This window comes from Eptesicus fuscus, chromosome 3 (assembly GCF_027574615.1).
Source record: "Eptesicus fuscus isolate TK198812 chromosome 3, DD_ASM_mEF_20220401, whole genome shotgun sequence".
NCBI lineage: Eukaryota > Metazoa > Chordata > Mammalia > Chiroptera > Vespertilionidae > Eptesicus > Eptesicus fuscus.
This window is the reverse complement of record NC_072475.1, coordinates 58,551,848-58,574,062: the sequence shown is the minus strand read 5'-3', so window position 1 is coordinate 58,574,062 and position 22,215 is coordinate 58,551,848. Positions and strand designations below refer to the sequence as shown.

At 39.8% G+C, this 22,215-nt stretch overlaps 1 protein-coding gene across 2 annotated transcripts in view; it reads left to right on the top strand.

Moving 5' to 3' along the window:
* Nucleotides 1–2,460: 2,460 nt before the first annotated feature.
* SLC15A2 (solute carrier family 15 member 2) overlaps nucleotides 2,461–22,215 on the top strand; it is a 30,664-nt gene continuing 10,909 nt past the window's right edge. Inside the window, exons 1-11 of one of the 2 annotated variants that reach the window (XM_008146659.3) lie at nucleotides 2,461–2,592; nucleotides 4,746–4,833; nucleotides 5,430–5,571; nucleotides 11,446–11,538; nucleotides 12,640–12,739; nucleotides 14,851–14,941; nucleotides 15,174–15,251; nucleotides 20,741–20,823; nucleotides 21,577–21,663; nucleotides 21,831–21,920; nucleotides 22,015–22,059. In XM_008146659.3, coding sequence (XP_008144881.2) covers nucleotides 2,488–2,592; nucleotides 4,746–4,833; nucleotides 5,430–5,571; nucleotides 11,446–11,538; nucleotides 12,640–12,739; nucleotides 14,851–14,941; nucleotides 15,174–15,251; nucleotides 20,741–20,823; nucleotides 21,577–21,663; nucleotides 21,831–21,920; nucleotides 22,015–22,059 — 1,002 coding nt within the window. In that variant the 5' untranslated portion in view covers nucleotides 2,461–2,487. The remainder of the gene's footprint in view (nucleotides 2,593–4,745; nucleotides 4,834–5,429; nucleotides 5,572–11,445; nucleotides 11,539–12,639; nucleotides 12,740–14,850; nucleotides 14,942–15,173; nucleotides 15,252–20,740; nucleotides 20,824–21,576; nucleotides 21,664–21,830; nucleotides 21,921–22,014; nucleotides 22,060–22,215) is intronic. The other variant, XM_054711763.1, reaches the window with a different exon arrangement.

Below are 22,215 nucleotides of genomic sequence, written 5' to 3'. Positions count from 1 at the left end.
AGTGCACATCATAGCGAATGGTTGAACTCCTGGTCAATCAAACTCCCAAGGGGACAATTTGCATATTAGCCTTTTATTATATAGGACTAGAGGCCCGGTACACAAAATTCCTATACGGGTGTGGTCTCTAGGCCAGTGATAGAAGCACGAGCATCTGGTGTGGAAGGGCAGATCCCAGCTGACCTCTGGGCCCTGGGCAGCACCTCCATGAGTCAAGGTGCCCGAGTCCCACACACAGAGATGTGGTGAGCGCAGCCAGACACCGTGGGCCAAAGCACAGCGTGAGCCTCTGGACCACCCAGCGGTGCCGCATGGAAGTTGGGTGGGCAGCACACTCTCTCCCAGCTGGCCTTGCAGAATGGCTCCTGTGCAAACCCACAGGGAGCCCAACTGGCCCCTGCAGTCCTGGCAGCTATGGCCTGGCTCACCAGAAGAGGCCACGCAGGTGCAGGGTGGGCTCCTCATAGGCACCCAGCACCTGGCGCACGAGCCCTGGCATCCTGGGGGAGGGTAGCAGGGGGAGTGAGAGCAAGCTCGGTGAACACCTCGCATTCTTACCACATCTCTGTCCCTGTCATCCCTGCCCCCAGGTAGCTGGTGAGAGGTCACAGTCCCCCTCCCAGGCGCTACCACCCACCCCCAGTTCTCCATCCCAGCCTGGGGCCAGGCCCTGATCAGGCGATCAGGGCCTGCCAGCCACTGGTCGCCATCTGTGGGGCGATCAGGCCCCCACTCGCACCCACCATGGCCTGGCGCTGCCCGCTCACCTGCTCCACCATCCTGCTGCAGTCCCACTCTTGTCCAGGTCCATCAAGCCAGCAGTGCCTCCACTGCAGCTGTCAGCACCACATCGCTGATGCCCACCATGTTCCATGCTGCCCCATGGTGGTCAGCGCACGTCATAACAAGCGGTTGAACTCCCGATGAAACAATTTGCATATTAGATTTATATTATATAGAATTACTATATTATTTTCAATACAAACAACTGTAAACCTACTTTTGCCATACCCTATATCCTATATAATCCTATTTAATAAAAGAGAAACATGCAAATTGACTGTACCTTCACTACTCCCACAAGCCACTCCCACCAGCCAATCAGAGCAAGTATGCAAATTAATCCAACCAAGATGGCAGTTAATTTGCATATCCAGGCCAGAGCGAAGACTGAAGACAGCATAGAAAGAAGCCAAGCACTGCAGAAGGGAGCGAAGCTGCGGAGAAGCAAGCAAGCAGGTGGGGGAGAAGGGAGGGAAGCAGGTGGGGCAGTGGAGAAGGGAGGGAAGCAGGTGGGGCAGCGACCGCAGCAGGAAGCCCCATTGCAGGAATCTTCCTGCAATGGGCCTCTAGTAAATATAATAAAGAGGTAATATGCAAATTGGCCGTCACTCCAACACACAAGATGGCTTCCCCCATGTGGTCAAAGATAGCTGCCACAAGATGGCTGGCAGAGGAGGGCAGTTGTGGGTGATCAGGCCAGCAGGGGAGCGCAGTTGTGAGGGACCAGGCCTGCAAGGGAAGGTGGTTGGGTGCGATCAGGCATGCAGGGGAGGGCAGTTAGGGGGGACCAGGCTTGCAGGGAGGAGAGTTGGGGGGGACCCAGGCCTTCAGGGGAGGGCAGTTGGGGGGACCAGGCCAGCAGGGGAGGGCATTTAGGGGCAACCAGGCTGGCAAGGGAGGCCAGTTAGGGGTGACTGGGCCAGCAGGGGAGGGCAGTTGAGGGCAACCGGCCTGCAGGGGAGGACAATTAGAAGTGACCAGGCTGGCAGGAGAGGTCAGTTAGGGGTAACTAGGCTGGCAGGAGAGGGCAGTTAGGGGCAATTGGGCCAGCTGGGGAGCTGTTAGGCATCGATCAGGCAGGCAGGGAAGTGGTTAGGGGGTGATCAGGCAGGCAGACAGGCGAGTGGTTGGGAGCCAGCAGTCCTGGATTGTGAGAGAGATCGGGCTTAAACAGGCAGTCAGACATTCCTTGAAGGGTCCTACATTGGAGAGGGTGCAGGCTGGGCTGAGGGACACCCCCGCCCCCCATGCAGGAATTTCATGCACCGGGCTTCTAGTGTAATTATATGTATATTAACCTTGTTTATAATAGGTGTTCAGTAAGTGGCAACTGGTGTTATCCGGAAATCAATGCTTAAATCTATATTTGAAGGATTGCATTCTTAACTATTATGCATTATTTTGCAATTCTCCAGCATTGTCTTTCCCATCTTATGATGTGTTGTTCACAATTCTCCTTTTACATAATTATTTTTTTGAACCGGTCTCTAAGACCCAATCAACACTTTCTTTTCCTATAGATTTATGCTTTGCTCTGGATCAGGCAGTTGCTGAAGCCAACACCTACAGGGTTAAATCTAGCTGCTGAAGCCACCCTCTTTCCCCTCCCAATCAGTCCCACTTTTCACAGTAGGCTGGCAGCTGTCCCAAGTGCTTACCGAAGCCAAATGCTTGAAGAGAGAGAGAGAGAGTAAGGAGCCAGCTATGAATCCCTTCCAGAAAAATGAGTCCAAGGAAACTTTTTTTTCACCTGTCTCCACTGAAGAGGTACCACCTCCACCTCCCAACCTTCCAAAGAAGCCACCTCCGGTGAGTCCCCAGATACATTTCTGCCTTTGACAGGAACAAGCTTGCTCTTTTAGTTCTCTTCCTTGGCTTCTTGGAGCTTCAGGCTGAGATGTAATAGGGATTAAAAACTACTCTTTCTTGGGGTTAGAATTAACATGAAAACCTAAACAGGTTTCTTTTACTTGGGAGGGGAAGCAGCAGTAAGAGATAGTCAAAATTTTTCATTTGAGACCCAGGACTTTGCTGTGTTTCATTGTATGTATATTCTGAATTTCTCTGGGGTGAAGAAAAGAAAAAGCAATGGGAAAGTCCAGGGAAACTTGGCAAGCACTCCTGTCCTAGAGAACTGTGTGTGATTGTTCTTTCTTTACCAATATAAAAACACAGCCCTTAGTTCCCCGTGTCCAGAGTCTTAAGCTGGACACCAAAAGAAGTTTGAGAATAGATTCAGTATCTTACGATGTGTTCCAGTTTACAGTGGGAGGCAGGATAGAAAAACAAAGAAGTAATAATGTTATTTTGCATTATATACTTATTAAAACACTTCCAAATTTATTATCTCATTCAATTCTCACATCAAAATCTTATAATGAAGAGGATACAGTAATAATGGACAATATTTACTAAGTTCTTAATATGGGCCAAGAGGTGGTAATATTCTTATTTAATTGAAATAACAGACCTGAAGCATAAAGACAGGTATAGTGACATGGCCAGGGTCAATACTTCCCCTAGCCAGTGACAATGTTACATAGCTAGTGAAAGTGTATTAACAAAACTTCAGCTTGCAGAATTCTCAAGCTGTGAGCTGAGAAGGTAATAAGTCAATTCATTGTGTCTTTCAAGCAAGTTATTATCATACATTAACATCTATACTAATATAAGGGTAGTATGCTAATTAGACCGAGTGGATTGGACATCTTCCGGACATCCGGCTTCCTTCCTGACAAAGTCATGGTGGTGGGGGCCGAGGCAGAGGCAGTTAGGGGCAATCAGGCCGGCAGGGGAACAAGCAGTTAGGGGCAATAAGGCTGGCAGGGGAGCAAGCAGTTAGGGGGTGATCAGGCTAGCAGCAGAGGGCAGTAGGGAGCGATCAGGCCAGCATGGGAGGGCAGCTGCGGGTGATAAGGCTGGCAGGGGAGGGCAGTTGGGGGTGCTCAGGCCAGCAGGGGAGCGGTTGGGGGGTGATCAGGCCAGCAGGCAGAGGCGGTTAGAGGTGATCAGGCAGGCAGGCAGGCGAGCAGTTAGGAGCCAGAGGTCCCAGATTGTGAGAGGGGTCCCATATTAGAGAGAGTGCAGGCCGGGCTGAAGGACAACCCCCGCCTTTCCCCCCCCCCCCCCCGGACACGAATTTCATGTACGGGGCCTCTAGTTCTATATAATAAAAGCCTAATATACTAAGTGTCCAGTCTTCCAGTCAGCCGTTCAACCAATCAAAGCATAATATGCTAATGATATGCTAAGACCACTCAACCGCTCACTATGATGTACACTGACCACCAGGGGGCAGATGCTCCGACCAGTAGGTTAGCTTGCTGCTGGGGTCTGGCTGATCGGGATGGAGCAAGACAAGCCAGGCATGCCCTGGAGCCAACCCGCGATCCCTCCCTGGCTGGCCAACCTCCGGCATCCCTTCCCAGCCTGATCATGCACCAGTGGGTCCCTCGGCCTGCACCCTCTCGCAATCCGGGATCCCTCAGGGGATGTTGGAGAGCTGGTTTCAGCCTGATCTGGCAGGCCAGGCCAAGGGACCCCACTGGTGCATGAATTTGTGCACTGGGCCTCTAGTATATTAATATTTAGGAGAGTTGGCCACTTCTTCATTATGTTCCTAGATACAAGTATTCTGCCCATAGTCCCAGGCTTTTCAGTTAGTAGTGATGGGAAGATAACCAGATCCTGAGTCTAGGATCAAGGAATGTCTGAGTAGTTCCATATTAAATGAGTGAAGAACAAATAATGTTCATAATAGCTTCTATCACTCCTAAATCAGCAACCAATGCAAGCACTTTTAGTAGATAATAGCTGTTTCTTGAAGAGTAGGCATCATTGCTTCACATTACCTATCATGGTGACTTAAAAGAAATGAATTTTTCTGCTGTGGAACAGTCTAGAGATTTAAATAGGGCTGGGTGAGAAGCTCATACTTGAACCGTTGTCTTTCTGCTTCATAGAAAATCTGTGGCTCCAACTATCCACTGAGCATTGTCTTCATTGTGGTGAATGAATTCTGTGAGCGCTTTTCCTATTATGGAATGAAAGGTAATTTTGTGTCCCAAAGTCTTACTCTTCTCCACGCACCCTCACTCCATGTTTGTAATGTCTGATTTTCTTGTGTGCATTTATTTCCCTTATGCACTCTTTCTGTCTTTATCCAAATTGGTCCTTTCCTTTGGCCAGGACTTCCAATAAATGCCTCATGGGATTCCACCTAGTAATGGATACAGGCCAAGCGTAGAAAGGCCTAATAACAATCTGTGAGAATATAAATGGGAAAACACTCACCATCTGAGTTCTAGTCTTCATACCTGTTCCTCAGTTTTATGAATGTATCGTTGCTGAAAAGGAGATGGAAGGTATATTAGAAGCATCATATTATCTTTATGATTGGCCTAAATGATACTATGTGTGAACATAGACTGAAGGGATGAGTATTGCATTTGTACACTAAGCACCATCCCATTCACAACTCCCCTGGGCACTGCCTCTACTGCCTGGTAGTCACTCCTCAGTCACTTCACTGCTAGGAGTGTTGAAGGTTAAGTTCATCTTCAAAGACCATAGATCAAATGTACTTATCTTCCGTAAGTCACTTTAATGCACCTATCTTATTTTGCCTCCATTTTTTTTCACTTCAGCTGTGCTGACTCTGTATTTCCTGTATTTCCTGCACTGGAATGAAGACACCTCCACATCTGTATACCATGCCTTCAGCAGCCTCTGTTATTTCACTCCCATTCTGGGAGCCGCCATTGCTGACTCATGGTTGGGAAAATTCAAGTAAGGAAGATGGAAGATCACACTCCCAGAAGTTCACAGATTAATTGTGCAGAAATTACCACTTAGAGCCTCTTTTCCCAAGCCATGTCATCCACGACGAATCAAATCTCTCTGAGACAGACACATAGAAAGGCTATTTCTCTTCATTATCAGTTTTTCCAATATTTTCACATCCTTTTCAATCAGGAGTTGTTTTTCTTAAATCTAATTTTAATCTTCTATCCTGTAGTCTAAGACTAATTCTTGTTCTGATATCAGGGGAAATAAAGATTGCTAACCACCAGAAAATTTATAATTTTAGAAATGTCAGTGTAGTTATTTGATATACTCGCCATCTCTTCTCCATATCGAATCATCCCAATTCCTTTAGTATCTATGAGTCCCTTTTTTCAGTTCTTATACCAATTCTAATTCTCTTCTCTAACCTATTTCTGTAGTTTCCTTCTTAAGAGTTTAAACATTTTTATGAGTTAGACTAATGGTCTGTTCAGTTCAGTATCTTTTAAGTTCCTGAAAATAGCACCAAGAGACATTTATAGGATAATGCTTTCGTTGTCCTCTGTAACATTATCCTCATAGGCTGGAGATGGAGCTTAGATATCCATCACCCAGTTATTTTCTGTGGACTTGTCATCTATGGATTTATCTGAATTAGCATTTCTCAAAGTACATTCTGTTGAAAATCTGCTATATAGGATAATAACGAGTGTTATATAGGAAGATAAAGATCTCATGGCGAAATAAGTTTGAAAAATGCTAGGCTGAACCAGCTTAAAATGTTTCTTCTTTTTTTCTTTTATAAAATTTAATAAATCTTTATTGTTCAGATTATTACAATTGTTCCTCTTTTTCCCCCCATAGCTCCCCTCCATCCGGTTCCCACCCCACCCTCTGCCCTTACTTCACCCCCACTGTCCTCATCCATAGGTGTACGATTTTTGTCCAGTCTCTTCCCGCACCCCCAACACCCCTTTCTCCCCTATGAATTTTCAGTCCACTCCCTTTCTATGCCCCTGATTCTATTATATTCACCAGTTTATTCTGTTCATCTGATTTTTAATTCACTTGATTTTTAGATTCACTTGTTGATAGATATGTATTTGTTGTTCATAATTTTTATCTTTACCTTTTTCTTCTTCTTCCTCTTCTTAAAGAATACCTTTCAGCATTTCATCTAATACTGGTTTGGTGGTGATGAACTCCTTTAGCTTTTTCTTATCTGTGAAGCTCTTTATCTGACCTTCAATTCTGAATGATAGCTTTGCTGGGTAGAGTAATCTTGGTTGTAGGTTCTTGCTATTCATCACTTTGAATATTTCTTACCACTCCCATCTGGCCTGCATAGTTTCTGTTGAGAAATCAGCTGACAATTGTATGTAATTAACTTGTTTTTCTCTTGCTGTAGGTAATTAACTGCCTCAATCTCAAACCTTTTTGAATTATTCTTTATTTTTTAAAATTATTTTTATTGAGGTATAATTAAAATAAAGTACAAAAATCCAAAAGTCTTAGTGTAAAGCTTGATGAATTTTCACATATCTGTCACCATTACCTAGCTTACTTTCCCTAGAGTTTTTGTACTCTCAATGTTCCTCTCTCTCACCTTCAAATTCTCCCGTAGAGATGGTCTTTTCCTGTATCTAGAAGCCTGTTCAAATCTCTGAGTCTTTTAAACAAACAAGACTATTGTTAACCCTCCTTTCAAACTGTCTTCTTTGTCTTATTACATTTATCTCCAAATTTTAAAAAGAATCATTTATATTTGTTGCCTTCCTTTCTCACTCTTCATTATCATTCCTGAGGGCAGGGTAATATGATGTAATGCAATAGGATCCAATTTAATTCAATTTAATCTGATATACTTTTTTTTTATAAAGATTTTATTTTTTATTTATTTATTTTTATAAGGACAGCATTATCCGAATTTTATTTATTTATTTTTATTTTTTATTTTTTTAAATATATTTTATTGATTTTTTTACAGAGAGGAAGAGAGAGGGATAGAGAGCTAGAAACATCGATGAGAGAGAAACATCGATCAGCTGCCTCCTGCACAACCCCTACTGGGAATGTGCCCGCAACCAAGGTACATGCCCTTGACCGGAATCGAACCCGGGACCTTTGAGTCCGCAGGCCTACGCTCTATCCACTGAACCAAACCGGTCTTGGCTAATCTGATATACTTTAATTCAATAAGTGTTTATCAAACTTCTATTTGTTCAAATAAGCATGGGGAGTAAAGAGATGAGTAAGACACAAATACCTGTTTCACACTGTTCATAGTCAACTGCCGTTGATGAAGAGCAGTGGATTGTGGTAAGTACAATAAAATATAGCATAAATCATCTCTTTATCCTATTGAAATTCCTCTCTCTAAGGTCATTGATAGTGATCTCTCTCTTTTTTTAAAAATCCTCACCAGAGGATATTTTTTCATTGATTTTTAGAGAGAGTGGAAGGGAGGGAGAGAGAGAGAAACATTGATGTGAGAGGGACATTACTGATTGGTTGGCTCCTGCAAGATACGTACCCTTGACTGGATATCGAACCCAAGACCCTTTGGTCCTCAAGCCAATGCAGTAACCACTGAGCAAAACCAGCTAGGGTGATAGTGATCTCTTTGTTGACAAATTCCAGCAGTCTTTTCTAGATTCTTATTCACTTTGAACTTATTTTAACGTTTTAGTCTGGCTATTACTCCTATATTCTTGAAACTTCCTTCTCTAACACTGCATTTTCTGATTTTTTTTCCTCATACTTTTTTGGATTCTTCCTTACTTGACTTTTTTGCCTTTTGTTTACTTCACTCTTTCTTGAATGTAGGCAATTCCTCAGGGTATATTTTTTACTGTCTTCTATTTCCCCAAATTCTCTTTTAGCAGATCCTATGGTGTCAATATTAGCAATATGCAGATAGCTCCTCCAACTCTATAATCTTATAACTGCATAGTGCCATTCATCTCCTGGATGTTCCACCTTATCCTCACTTCCCAAACCTATATGCTCACATTCAATCAGTTATCAAATTCTACCAATTCTATTTCTATAATATCTCTCACATTTATCCCTCTTCAACAGTGAATCTCACTGCCATTATTGCCACAACTCAAGTTTTGGTCTTCATTACCTCTAAATTGGGCTATTGAACTGGACACCTACAATGTCATATCCCATATCCTTTACTTGCAATTGAGCCTATACATGACTGTCAAATTAATCTTCCTGAAAGAAATCTCTGTTCACATTGCTACTCTGCTCAAAAATTTCTGCTGACTCACCCATTGTTTACGGATCTCATCCCCACTGACCTTCCTGCTCTTATTGTCACACTCCCTTTCAAGACTGTTTACTAAAGAAAAACTGAATACTACTAATGTTCCTCTAACAATAGTCAGTGCATATCTTTTCTATGTCTGTTTGCACTGTCTCTGCTTCATGGAATTTCCTTCCTCCCCATCTTCCTTTGTTCAAATCCTGTAAGGCTCAGTTCAAAGGCCACCTATGTTATGGATTATTCTCTGCCCCTCACTCTTACTAGTAGTCAGAAGTAACCTAATCTTCTCTGAACTTTTATTTTTTACCCTCATATGACATTTATCAAATTCTATCTTATTAAAATTATTTGTGTATAAGTCTAATATTTTCTTCTGAAGAGAAAATAAAGTCTCATATATATTTTTATTCACAGCACCTAGAAGAGTGCCTGATAAATGTTTCAACTAATAAATGTATTCACCCTCAGATACTCAAATGTAGGCACAAGACTGAGGATAGCTGTGGGCAAGCATGAAGATGACTTTTATCCCTAGTATTGGGTTTTTATACCCTGTGCCCCATGCCTCTCAGTCTGGACTCGACCTTGGCAATCACAACCACTCTCTTAAATGTGTTTATTGTCAAATATGCTTCTGGCTGTCCTCTCTACACTTCTCCTTTCTCTTTCTTCTTAGTGGGTCTGTAGCATTTCCTCCCCTCTCCTATCTTTTTTGTCTGGTCAGAAATTACTCTCTTCACACTAGGTCTCTTCTTTTGCCATCACTACACATACCCCTCAATTCCTAAGCTCTAATTAAAATTACTTCTGGTGGTGAAATAAAATTTAAAAGATCTTCTATTTCCTTTTCTTTTTCCACATTAACCTGTTCATGATAAACCTGAAGGAACACTGGACTATGAGTTAGAAAGTAGAAGTTCTAGACCTAATGCAAATACTAATTGGAATATCACTTTAGGACTGCCCTTTGATCTCTCTGGATTTCATTTTCCTCATTTGCAAATGGAAGCTAGGTCAAGTCTATTTAAAACAGTTCTGTGTAATATGGTTTGAATTACAATGATTCCAGTGATCTCATTTCAAATGTGGGCTTTCCATGTCTCTCTTGACTTCTTTCTCCTTCTGTTAATTTCCTGCCATTAGATTCCTCTCTTATGTTCTTCATATCCTAGACTAATTCCCTGAGTCTTGTACCTAGAAAGTTGCCTATTTTCCTTCTACACCACTTACACTTCTCTTATTTATTTAGTCCAATAATTTGATATTGCTCTTATCTCCCTACTCAGGCTCTGTTACTCCAGCTCAGACTCCTTTTGATTTTTCTCTCTGATGATCTAACATAGATCATCTCTTTTGGGCTCATGAGAACTGGCCTTTTTTCAGTACTTTTTCATTCCAATTTCTTCTATTTTTTCCCTTTTATTCCAACAAAGAGAACTTTTCTCTAGAAGGCCCTACAAAATGTTTTGTGAAACCATGGCCCCTTCTTCTGATATTAATTAGTCACCCAACTTTTTATTCCCTACTTGCCGTTATAAACCTTCTAAGATTCCTTCCCTGGAAAGGCAACCTAGGAAGATTAGATATTTAAAATAAGAAATCCACATCCTAAGTTTCTGGTATCTTCAGCCTCTGTCTGATAACTTCATTCCATTCTTTATATTCCACATTAGCATGTAATACTTTAAAATCACAGATGTAAACTACTAGTATATAATTTCCAAGGTCCCTTCTAGAACTTACATTCTACTTATATATAAAGAGATTGCTGGTGTGGTGATATACCTAAGAAGTGTATTATATATGTGGCTGTATGCTTTATTTCAATGTTTATAGTTCTACTTATGTTCTTACCAGAATTCCACACTCTTCTACTTTCTAATTGCCATTCAGATTTCTAGGGAAAACAACACAACAGGCAGTCCCTACCAGCTCCAAGATCTTTATCACTAGCAAGTCTATTCAGAGTCCCTGGCTCCTTTTTTCACTCTTGGTTAAATTGCCCATGAAGCAACTGTGGCAGATATTACAATTAAACCAAGTGTTCAAGTGACTAAGCTGAACCTGAGAGCCCTTTACCTCTCTCTATATCTTAATGGTTGGGTTCAGAGAAAGTTTGTATTAGCCATTCCTTTTTTCTGTTTAATTGGAGTTTTTCCTTGACCCTTGTCTATTTCTGGAGCCAAAGATATTCCTTGAGAAAAACATCTCAAAGTATCCTCTTCTTTTGGTTCTCCAACTTTAAAACATCATTACTCACTACAAATTTATTCTGGCCTCGACATATCTGTACCAGAGCAGGAATGCTCTGTGTGTGAGTAGAATAAGGGGGGAAGAGGTAATATATGAGAAAGGAGCTTGAAGAGAATGTCCATTACCTCTAACACTCAAGGCAAAGAGTTCCTCTCTCTTTTTTCTAGTCTACTTACTTCATTTACCATTATTATTTCTATTTGCATTTCTCAGGAAGTTTTTTCCTCCTCCACCCCTTTCTCTTTTCACTTTATTTATTCTGGCACTGAGAATAGTACGAACTCTGAGTCTGAATTACTTAAGTCTCTGAATTCTGTTTGGAATGACTAATTTAACTCTCTCAACAGGACAATTATGTATCTATCCTTGGTGTATGTACTTGGCCATGTGATCAAGTCCTTGGGAGCCTTACCAATACTGGGGGGACACATGGTACACACGTGAGTAAAATCATGGAATAAACTGATCCATTTTTCTTCCATTAGATAAACCTCTTATGCTTTTATTACAGATTATTTTCTATTTTCTTACCAGAGATATCCCTTTATTTTACAGCCTACTGTTGTTTTATTACCAAATTTGTTAAGAAAAAGTTATTTACCAGTTGAACTCTTTCATACTTTATCTGAATTCATTTGTTTTGGGGACTTTTAGGATGCCCAGTTGGTATCCTCTTCATAAAAACTCATCGTATGCTTGAAAGCAATCATTAAAACCGTTATGTCCTCCATATTCCCTCACATACACATCCATTCATGCATCTGTACTTTGCCAGGTTAAAAAAAAATGTCTGTAACATTTCCTTATAATTCATTGTAGAAGTCATATTCAAGCTTGGATATTTTCCATTTATATGTAGTTGCATATATTGCAGTTGCTCTATCCATTTTTACCAAAGCTACTGATGTTTATGGGGCAAGAAATATTTGATAGCTTTTGATGTCTGTTGGTTCAGTCAACAAAGAGGATTACAGTTGTTCAAGAACCAGGTCATATGTATTCATGTTTATAATGTGCCTATACATGTATTCATCTAGTGAGTTAAGAATTTTGTTTGAAATTTAATAAATATTAGATACCTCCTTATTGGTGTCCCATCAAAAATCAATGACACTTCTAATAATTATGATGAATTTTAACATTTTGTTTTGTATTCAGGAATGGTATGTGGGATAAGGGTTCATAAGGTCTTTCTATTGAAGTGTCTCTTTGACTAAGACAAAACTGATAACCAGAGCTTTAATTTTGAAGTTGCTTCAGTACCTACTTCTATTTGTTGTACACAAGGGATAAATGGAAATGTCAGGGACAAAATCCTCCCGTGCAATAAATACTTCTTGGCAGAAGCTCAAGTTTCACAAAGGTCTTAAGTACCCCCAAGTCTTTCCTAGGAGTGAAGACAGATGGAAAGTGCTCACAGGTTAGAAAAGTAAAGGGATCTTTATCCTTGTATACTTTTTTTCCCTCCTGTAGCTCTATATTCAGTTTCTACTGTTGTGTTTAATATCAATATGGTTGGTGTCCTCGCCTCTCCATTTCAGAGTCCTATCATTGGTCGGCCTGAGTCTAATAGCTTTGGGAACAGGAGGTATCAAACCCTGTGTGGCAGCTTTTGGTGGAGACCAGTTTGAAAAAACACATGTAAGAGTCCTGTTAATCCTGTATTTCCAAGAATGCAGAGCAGATGTTAAAAGAGGTATCTGGCAGGTAGCCATCTGCCAACATTGGTGAGATGATATCTGGGGAGTTATGTTCCATTCTGGGTATGGGTCATTAATAGGGAGAAAAACTGAAAAATGTTCAAAATAAAGTGACCAGGGTGGTAGATGTACTAAAAAAAAAAAAAAAAGACACATCTTATGAGGAAAAGTTGAGGAAAATGGAGATATTTAGCCTCAATAAGAATGAAAAATATTATAGCTTTCAATAGATTTTGGACAGATGTCAGGAATTAAGCCTGAGACCAATGATTGAAAGCTATAGGGAACTAGCTTTTTGCTTGAAAGAAAGAAAAACTTCAAATAGAGTTTGAAGTAGTGAATTTACTCTCACTTGAAGTAGTTAGGAAAAAGTGTCGTAAGCACTTTGGGGATGGGAGGAGATGAGTAGTATAAAGATGATTTAGGTATCTCTAACTTTGAGATTCTATGAAAGGGCAAAATGACCAAGCAGAATGAGTTTCTTTAGATGAACTTGTCTAGATCAGGGATTTTCAACCAGTGTGCCACAATAACTTTATAAACATGCAATACCTGACTATTTAGTCAGGAGTACTAACCTCTTTCCATTAGACTGTCAAATAAAAAAAAATGACAACAGCCAACACAACAATAGTCATCTGGTATGAATGAATCAAAATTATATCTATTTTATGTGTGTGTCAGATTGGTAAAAAATATATATTTTTGGTGTGCTGCAGAATTTTAGTAATTTTAGCAGTTTATGTGTGCCATGAGATGAAAAAGTTTGAAAATCACTGGTATGGATGATCATTCTCTCTTTTCCTAAATACTTTACATTGTCAATGGGGGGAAAACAGTATAAAAGAAGTAAAATTGAGCTTGGATAAGGAAGTAGTGAGAACTAAGCAAGGGGAACTGTCTATTCTTAGATCAGCTGAATTTTCTGGCTTTGTTTTTTGCTCTCAGTTTTCTTTTTTGGTCTGTCTTCATGTATATATTCCCTCTTCTATAGCTATTTATCATGCTTCTAGTTTTTCTCTCTCTGCTGTCTCTCTGTGTCTTGTCTTCCTGTGGTCTTAACTCAAATAGTCTTCTATCCTTCAGACCATTTTAGCGATCATTTGGTATTCTTTATATGTCTGGGGGTCCAGAGTTCATAACTGCTTACTGAATTTGGAGAAATAACAAAACTTTGGCAATGGGATTCTGTACATTATGAACTATACAAATATGTGTGTGAAATAAGGTTTAAGTAGGGAGCAGAAGAAGAAGTGAAATACACTGTAAAATAGAAAATGGGAAGGACAAATTGTTCCATGTCAGAAAAAGATGTGGGGTGCCAAAATGAAGCAGAGCAGTACGCAATGAATAAAGCATTAGCAACTTTATTTGAAAATTGCTTCATTTGGTAACTGTTTCACAAAGATATTTAATCATAGGATAAACCCATCTCCAAGTTTTCATCAGCCATGGGCTTCCTTTTATACTGTCTGGCAGACTTCCCATAAGCACTAGGTAAATTACTTGATCAGCAGTTTACTTCACTGTCCTATGTTCTAATGCTAGTCCTGCCACACATTCCACAAAATATTTCCTTTAACTCCATCAATCATTTGCTTAATTTGGTCAATAAATATCTATTTAGTCTATAATATATGCAGGTATTATGGAAGACAGTGGGGATTACAGAAATGAGTAACACATTTCTGTCCTAAAGGAACTCACAACCTTCTGAAAGAAACAGACATTTAATAAAAATTAATATTATAATAGGTATACTATTATATATTAGTATATAGAACACAGTAGTGGCATAGTATACAGGATGATTATTTTTGGTCTGGTAAAGGGGTAAAAGAATGTTAAAGATGCGTGTTTAAACTAGGGTTTGAAAGATGGGTAAATGTTTGTATGTGGTGAGCCAGGTGTATGTTTGAGAGATGGGTAAATGTTTGTATATGGTCAGACAGGCCTCAAGTCTAAGTATATGTACTTCCAGCTGAATATGAACATTGGGTGGAGTGCAGCTAAGAGTTATATTGAACTGATAATGTTTCCTATTTGTTTCAGGAACAGGAACGGACTAGATACTTCTCAGTCTTCTACCTCTCCATCAATGCAGGGAGCTTGATTTCTACATTTGTCACACCCATGCTAAGAGGTTAGAATCTTTTCAGAGGGGCCCTCTATAAGCTTTACTCAGCCAGACAAAAATCTGTCCAAGACTTCTTGCTGTTCATCCTCTTATAAGGGCTTGAAAACCTGAGATAATCTCTTTCAATCTTGATTTCTCTGACCCCAAAAAATATTGTGGATGTCTACGTCTACAACCTGAAAAACTTGAGCTTACAGAACATCAAGGACTCAAGATTCAGGATTACTTTTTTTCTTAGGAGATGTGCAGTGTTTCGGGGAAGACTGCTATGCACTGGCTTTTGGAATTCCAGGATTGCTTATGCTGATAGCTCTTGGTAAGTCCAGTGAGGCTGAGGAAACTAATGACCACTGATGTCTGCCAATGTAAGGCATCGGGTAAGCATTTTACACAAATGATTTTACCCATTCCTCAGACTAACTCTTTTAGGTAGGTGTTACTGTAGGGGTTTCCCCTAAACATTGGAGATAAATTCACTGAAGTAAAAAACCTTTTTAAAAAAGTGCTCAAGGTTACACAACTAATAAGAAGATTCCTAAAGAGCTTTAAAAAAAAATAACTGGGCTTGATGTAGGTCCAATTAAATTAGTTTCTCTGTGGAATAGGGCCTGAGCATCTATACTTTTTAAAATATCTAGGTAATTCTTTTTTTTAATATATATTTTATTGATTTTTTACAGAGAGGAAGGGAGACGGATAGAGAGTTAGAAACATCGATGAGAGAGGAACATCGATCAGCTGCCTCCTGCACACATCCTACTGGGGATGTGCCCGCAACCAAGGTACATGCCCTTGACCAGAATCGAACCTGGGACCTTTCAGTCCACAGGCCGATGCTCTATCCACTGAGCCAAACCGGGTAGGGCTAGGTAATTCTTATGTGTCATCTCTACATTACAATATGTGGGGAAGCAAGGAAGATAACCCTTTCTCTCAAACTAGTTTATTTCATCTGGTAATTGAAAGATACATTTAATTTTTTGGGACTTTATAAAGTCACTTCTAGGTTTAGCTGTTTCTGCCCTGCTCTGCAGTTCTCCCAAGGAGCACTGAGAATATGAGGAGCAAAGAGAATAAGAGGAGTTGGATAAGTAGGTGGTGACTCATGCAACTTAGATCAAGTGGCATTCTCTTTACCATCAAGAACCCAGTAATGGAAGAGGAAAGGGGTTGCTTAGTTTATGCAATCTAATGAGAAATTTGGACATGATTGTTTCTAATCACTGACCTGGAAACCTGTTCTCACTCTGAGCCTTTGGGTAACACCCCCTTGGAAGATGTCCAGTCAAAACACATAAAGAACTCAATAGAAGAAAAGGAGCCCAGAGACTCACAATGTTCAGTGTGATTGTTTTTTATCAGGAGGTGGCTAATAGTAACACTCAGATTCCAATTCCAATTCCAGCGAAATGCACGTGTTCTTCAGGAGAGCTATGATAATACTGCTTCCTTCTCCTTTTGAAGCCAAACATTTTCCCAAATAGTTTCCTGGTTTTCCAGTGATTAGGACTATGTCTCCTTCTCTGGATTATTGTATAATAATGATATTTACATAGAGTAATTATGAGACCAAAAGAGATGCTGCAAGGGAAATTTTAAAAATAAATTATGAAATGCTAAACAAGTATAGCTATCATTATTAGTCAGCTGCTTCACTTTTCTTGGTACTAATAAATAACGTAATCCTCTGGCCTTTCACTATAATTTAATCAATCAATTTTTGAAAATTTATTCATTCAACAAACATTTATTTAATGCACCTATTATGTGTCAGGTTCTGTGCTAGATACTGGGGTCACATTGGTGCATGAGAAAACTACGTTCATGCTTTCAAAAAACTTATATAGTCTAGCAGGAAGAAGGACAAACAAGCAGACAAAATAGTATGGTCAGTGTCACAACTAGGGAAGTATATGAAAAGCTATAGGAACACAGAAGAGGGATGTCTGACTAAGACTTTGAGGGTCAAAAAAGTTTTCCTAAAGAAATGACATCTAAGGGGAGAACTAAAGAATTAACAGCAATTAATCAAAGAAGAGATTGGAAGTGAAACAGAAATAGGACATGGTATCTGTAAGACAAGGAAGTGAGAGTTAGTATGACATATTCAAAGGTATTAAAAGAATTCAGATCGCCTGGAGCATAAATGAGAAAAAATAAAAAAGAGAAATAGAAACCAGTTAATGAGAGGCCTTTAAGCAATTAAAGAATTAGAACTTTATCAGGAGAGAAAAGTGGAGAGCTACAAAAAGATTTTGAAGAAAAGAATGATTGTTAGATTATTATTTTTCAGTAACTATAATGTGGGCAAAGGGTGGGTTAAAGGTGAGTGAAGAATACTGTTTATCTTGATTACTGAAGTTTTGGCACTTCATTAAATTTTGTGCTCAAGGTGAATGTCTCACTCAGCTCACCTTGTCTCACTTGGTAGAATTGATAAAACTTGAATTGATTCAATATGTGAAGTGAGGGTTCTGACTTTGAGCAGCTGGGTAGAGAGTGGGGTTATTAACTAAGATAATAATGAGGGAGAACAGGTTTGGGGCAATTCCAATGAATTTAGTTTTGAATATGTTACATTTTAGATGTTGGAACATATAGAGTTCCAAGCAGTTATTTGTAAGTACAGGTTTAGGGCTCAGAATAAATGTTGGGTTGTAGAGAAATATCTGGAGCTATGAGTATCAGGATAGCAATTAAGCCATGAAAACAGTGAAAATAACTAAGAGATAATAAGAATAAGGCAAAAAGAAGGCTAGGATAAAACCCCGAGGAACACCAGCATTTAAGAGATAGGCAAAGAGGAAAGGCTCACAAATGAGACAAAAGGAATGGCCAAAGTGGCAGTAGTGCTCTCTTGGCTACCAAGGAGATTTTAAGAAGAAAGGAAATCATTCTGTGACAAATGTCACTGAGTGAGAGATTGAGTTAAGGTAAAAAATGTCCATTAAATAGAGCAACAAGAAGGTCATTGATTTGATGACATCAGTTATAGTATATTGGTGGAGATTTAAAATTAATTGAAAAAGATTGGGAAGTGAATAAGAAGTAGGAAAGGGAGGCCTGGCTGGCATGGATCAGGGTTGAGCATTGACCTATGAACCAGGAGATCATGGTTCAATTCCTAGCCAGGGCACATGCCTGGGTTGCAGGCTGGATCCCCAGTGGGGGGCATGCAGGAGGCAGCTGATCAATGATTTTCTCTCATCATTGATGTTTCTATCTCTCTTTCCCTCTCCATTCCTCTCTGAAACATATATATATATATATATAATATAGCTATATATATAAATATATATATATATACTAAATTTTAAGTAGGAAAGGGAAAACAGTATTTATAGCTGAAAGGTGACATGGAGTCAAGAGAGGGTAGGAAGCATGCTTGAATCTTATTGGGAAGACTCCATTAGAGAAAGAGGTTGAAGATAATAAAATCAGTATGAAAGCACACATGACAGAATTACCTTTGTACAGGAGGAAGAACATTACTTTCACATAACTGGAGGAAGGAGAAGATGAGTGTGGATACAGGGATTAATAGGTTTGATGGCAGGAAGATGGGGGAGTTTCCATTTTCAAGACTTAAGAGGCAACATCATCTACTAGAGGGATATGATGAAAAGGGGTTCTATAATAAATCTGACATGTTCAGTGACTGAAAGTAACCTCCCAGAGTTATCTGGTCATAAATTCCTAACTGGCCAGGCATATAACTGCTTTAGTAAAAATGTTATCTTTGCCTTCCACAAGCCCTGTCCATTGTTTTTGTGCATCTAGGTTAATGCAACTTTGAAATGCCTCTTTCCCAGACCCCTCAAAGGTGTAACCACCCTCATAGGGGCACATAATCTTGCTAACTATCTTGTAATCCAATCCCTGCCTTGCTTTCTCCATCTTTATGTAAGATTCTTTATGTCCCCTTCTTAATTCCAAACGTATATAAAAACCACATGACTGTCATTCTCCAGAGCATTTGAAATCTTGCTTCCTGGCATTGTCATCAGTTTGGCTCAAATGAACTTACACCATTCCCTACAGATTTGGACATTTCTTACATCCACGAGGAGAAGATACTAGAAACTCAAGGTCCCTACTCATCTTCTTTAGAAGTAGCCTTGAAATTTAAATGTGACCTTTTTGAGTTGATTACCTGGCCTTCCTTTCATCATTCCAATGTCACTATTGAGATCGGAATTCCTAAGATTCCCAGCCTCTTTCTAGGACCATTCTCAGCCTCAGGGGCAGTTTATTCCCTATCCACAATCTTCCTCTTGTCTAGATACCTCTTTATTTTCCCCATTTGTCTCCCAGAATTAGCATTCTTTTCCTGAACCATTTTTTTTTCTATCAACAATAAGAAGGTTATAGTTGGTAAAGAGTGCTATTTGGAGGAGCATGGGGAAACAGAGGATGAATAAAGAAAAGGTGGTAGCGTGAATCTGACAGAGAGGAATGGAGAAATCAAAAAGTTAAGGTCAGTAAAATTAAGGTGATTTAGGCATTCTCGTGTGTAAGGATATTGGAAAATGCTACTGACAAGGCATCTTTGGCAAATGACCTGCTAGAGGGACATCTTGCTGGAGCAGGAAAATCCCTTGAGGAGAAAAGTACATCTAAGCTGCAGTCACCCCATTGATTTTAGCTAAATTTAATAAGCTTGAATCAAAAGCACTTTATAATTATAAAAGTATTATCAGCTCCTCGCTGATTATTTGGAAAGTATAAGGAAAAGTAAGAAAATAAAACGTGTCTACAATTAGCTGAGGAGATGTGCTTAAAGAACAAGAATGTAGATTAAGGGAAAAGAATAAGCTTAAGAACAGAAATAGTACAGAAGAGAATTTTTTGTAGGAATGATGAATAGTGGTTAGAGCATTACTCTCTGTAATGAAACACAAAGTGGGGAATGGTAAGCTGAGGTGAGCTACATTGTGGACAGAGGCCACGTCTTTTTTTTTTTTTTTATTTAACTTTATTCCTAGTAGTATCTAGCACAATGTTTAATGCAAGAATGAGTGAATGAGAAGTTTTCTGATGTTTAAGAGCATAGATTTTTGAATCAGACAGGCCTCAGGTCTAAATTGCAGTTTCTAGCAACTTCTAGCTTTGTAACCTTGTACCTGGGGCTTAATTTCTCTAATCTTCTATTTCTTCATGTGTAAAGTGGAGAGAGTAGTACATATTTTGTCAGGTTATATCAGTTCATGTATGTAAAATGCTCAACACTTTACATATAAGAATAAACCTTCAATAGATAGTTAGCAATAATAATAACCATCAAGACAATAATTAATTTGGGATGATATTTCATGCCAGGGGCTTGGGTTTATTAGGTTGGCCCTGAAAAGAAAGTTTTAATTTGGCATCAGATAAGGGAAGAATAGACCAGGGACTGAGGAGCTAGATGGTGACCATTTTAATAACCCAGGGTAGAAGCTGTGAGGTCAAATAAGAGTTGTAGCAATGGTAGTGGAAAAGAGGTGGCCGACTGAAGCAAGAGGATCAGTGAAAGCTGGTAACATATCAGATTTTTGTGGAGATGGAGAAAGAAGAGTGAGAACTCAAAGATGACCTCCATTTCTGTGATTACAGAAAAGTCTCAACAGACATCTCTTTTAACAATTGACCATTTAATTCTTTGTATAACTTTTATAACTCTCAAGTCAGGAAGTGTTAAGTGAGGTTCCTCCCTTGATGAGATGATCTGCCAGTCACTCCTACACATCAGCAGTCTGTCCTTAGCCTTGGGTACTGAATGTGCTGAATGAGAAGCTAAGAACCTTGTTTGTGTATCAACTGCAGTTGTGTTTGCAATGGGAAGCAGAATGTACAAAAAAACACCTCCAGAAGGAAACATAGTGACTCAAGTTATCAAATGTATCTGGGTAAGTCCATGAATTGTTTACCTGCCTTTTTCAATCAAAGACAAAGAGATGCTATGCTGAGCATAGAGACCTTCAAACATAGACATACATTTTTCTCAGTGACCTCTGTTCTACATCTGTGCCTTTTGGTAAACTGAGATTACTCAGTCTTCCTCTGTGCCCCTACTTAACTACTAAGTAAAAAAAAAAAAAAATGTAATCATTTTTTAATTTGGAAAAAAATCTTCTGAAATGTAGTTATAAGTGTCCATCAGTAGATGAGTGGATAAAACAGCAATGGTACATTTACAAAATGTAATACTTCTCAGCCGTAAAAAAGAAGAAAATGTTACCCTTTGTGACTGTATGGATGGACCTGGAGAACGTTATGCTAAGTGAAATAGCAATCAGAGCAGGATGACAGCTGTTGGCGGTAGGGGAGAGTGGGGGTGGGGTGGAGGGATTGAGCAAAAAAGAGAAAATGAGAGAAAGAACTCATTGACACGAACAACAGTGTGGTGGCTGTGGGGTGGAGGAGGGTGGAGGTGGAAAAGGGTATAGGGAGAATAAATGATGATGGAAATTAAATTTTTAAAAAGACATAAGAATAAATAAAATTATATCTGAAATATTTTGAAATTCAGTGTCTGATTAAATCAAAGCGTTGGAATAAGTCACTTGAAGTCTGTCTGTTTCAGAGAAGGGATGATGAATTGAAAAAGGTAGGGGATGGTTTCTTTTTGTCTCTCCTCTGAGGTCTATGCTCTGCCCTAGTTTGCTATTTCCAACCGTTTCAAGAACCGTTCTGGGGACATTCCAAAGCGACAGCACTGGCTGGACTGGGCAGCTGAGAAATACCCAGTAAGTTGGAGTTTCAGAAATATCTTATAAATATCTCTCCCGATATCCAAACCGATTCCTTCCTGCGGCATATAACCTCCTCTCTTACTGTTCTGGGCTACCTCTACTCCAAGCAGGAAAACCATGCCTACCAAGTTAGCCTGTTCCTCCTTTCCCTTGTGTTGCAGAAGCAGCTCATTATGGATGTGAAGGCACTGACCAGGATACTATTCCTCTATATCCCATTGCCCATGTTCTGGGCTCTTTTGGAACAGCAGGTAAGAAGACTTCTTTTGAAAGCCCCCCCCCCCCTTCCAGCCCCTACCCTCTCACAGAAAAGGGATTTCTCCTAATGGCATCCGTCTGCCCTAGGGTTCACGATGGACCTTGCAAGCCACCAGGATGAACAGGAATTTGGTGAGTTGAAGAGATTTTCCAGAGAAGTCTGTTATTTTCTTTATAATCCATATTTGGGAAAAAATAATTTCTTTGTGTTTTTGCCTGAATATGGACTTAAGGTCCTAAGACAGGTGCCTTTAGCATGCAGACTCTGAGTAGGCAAAATAAAGAAAT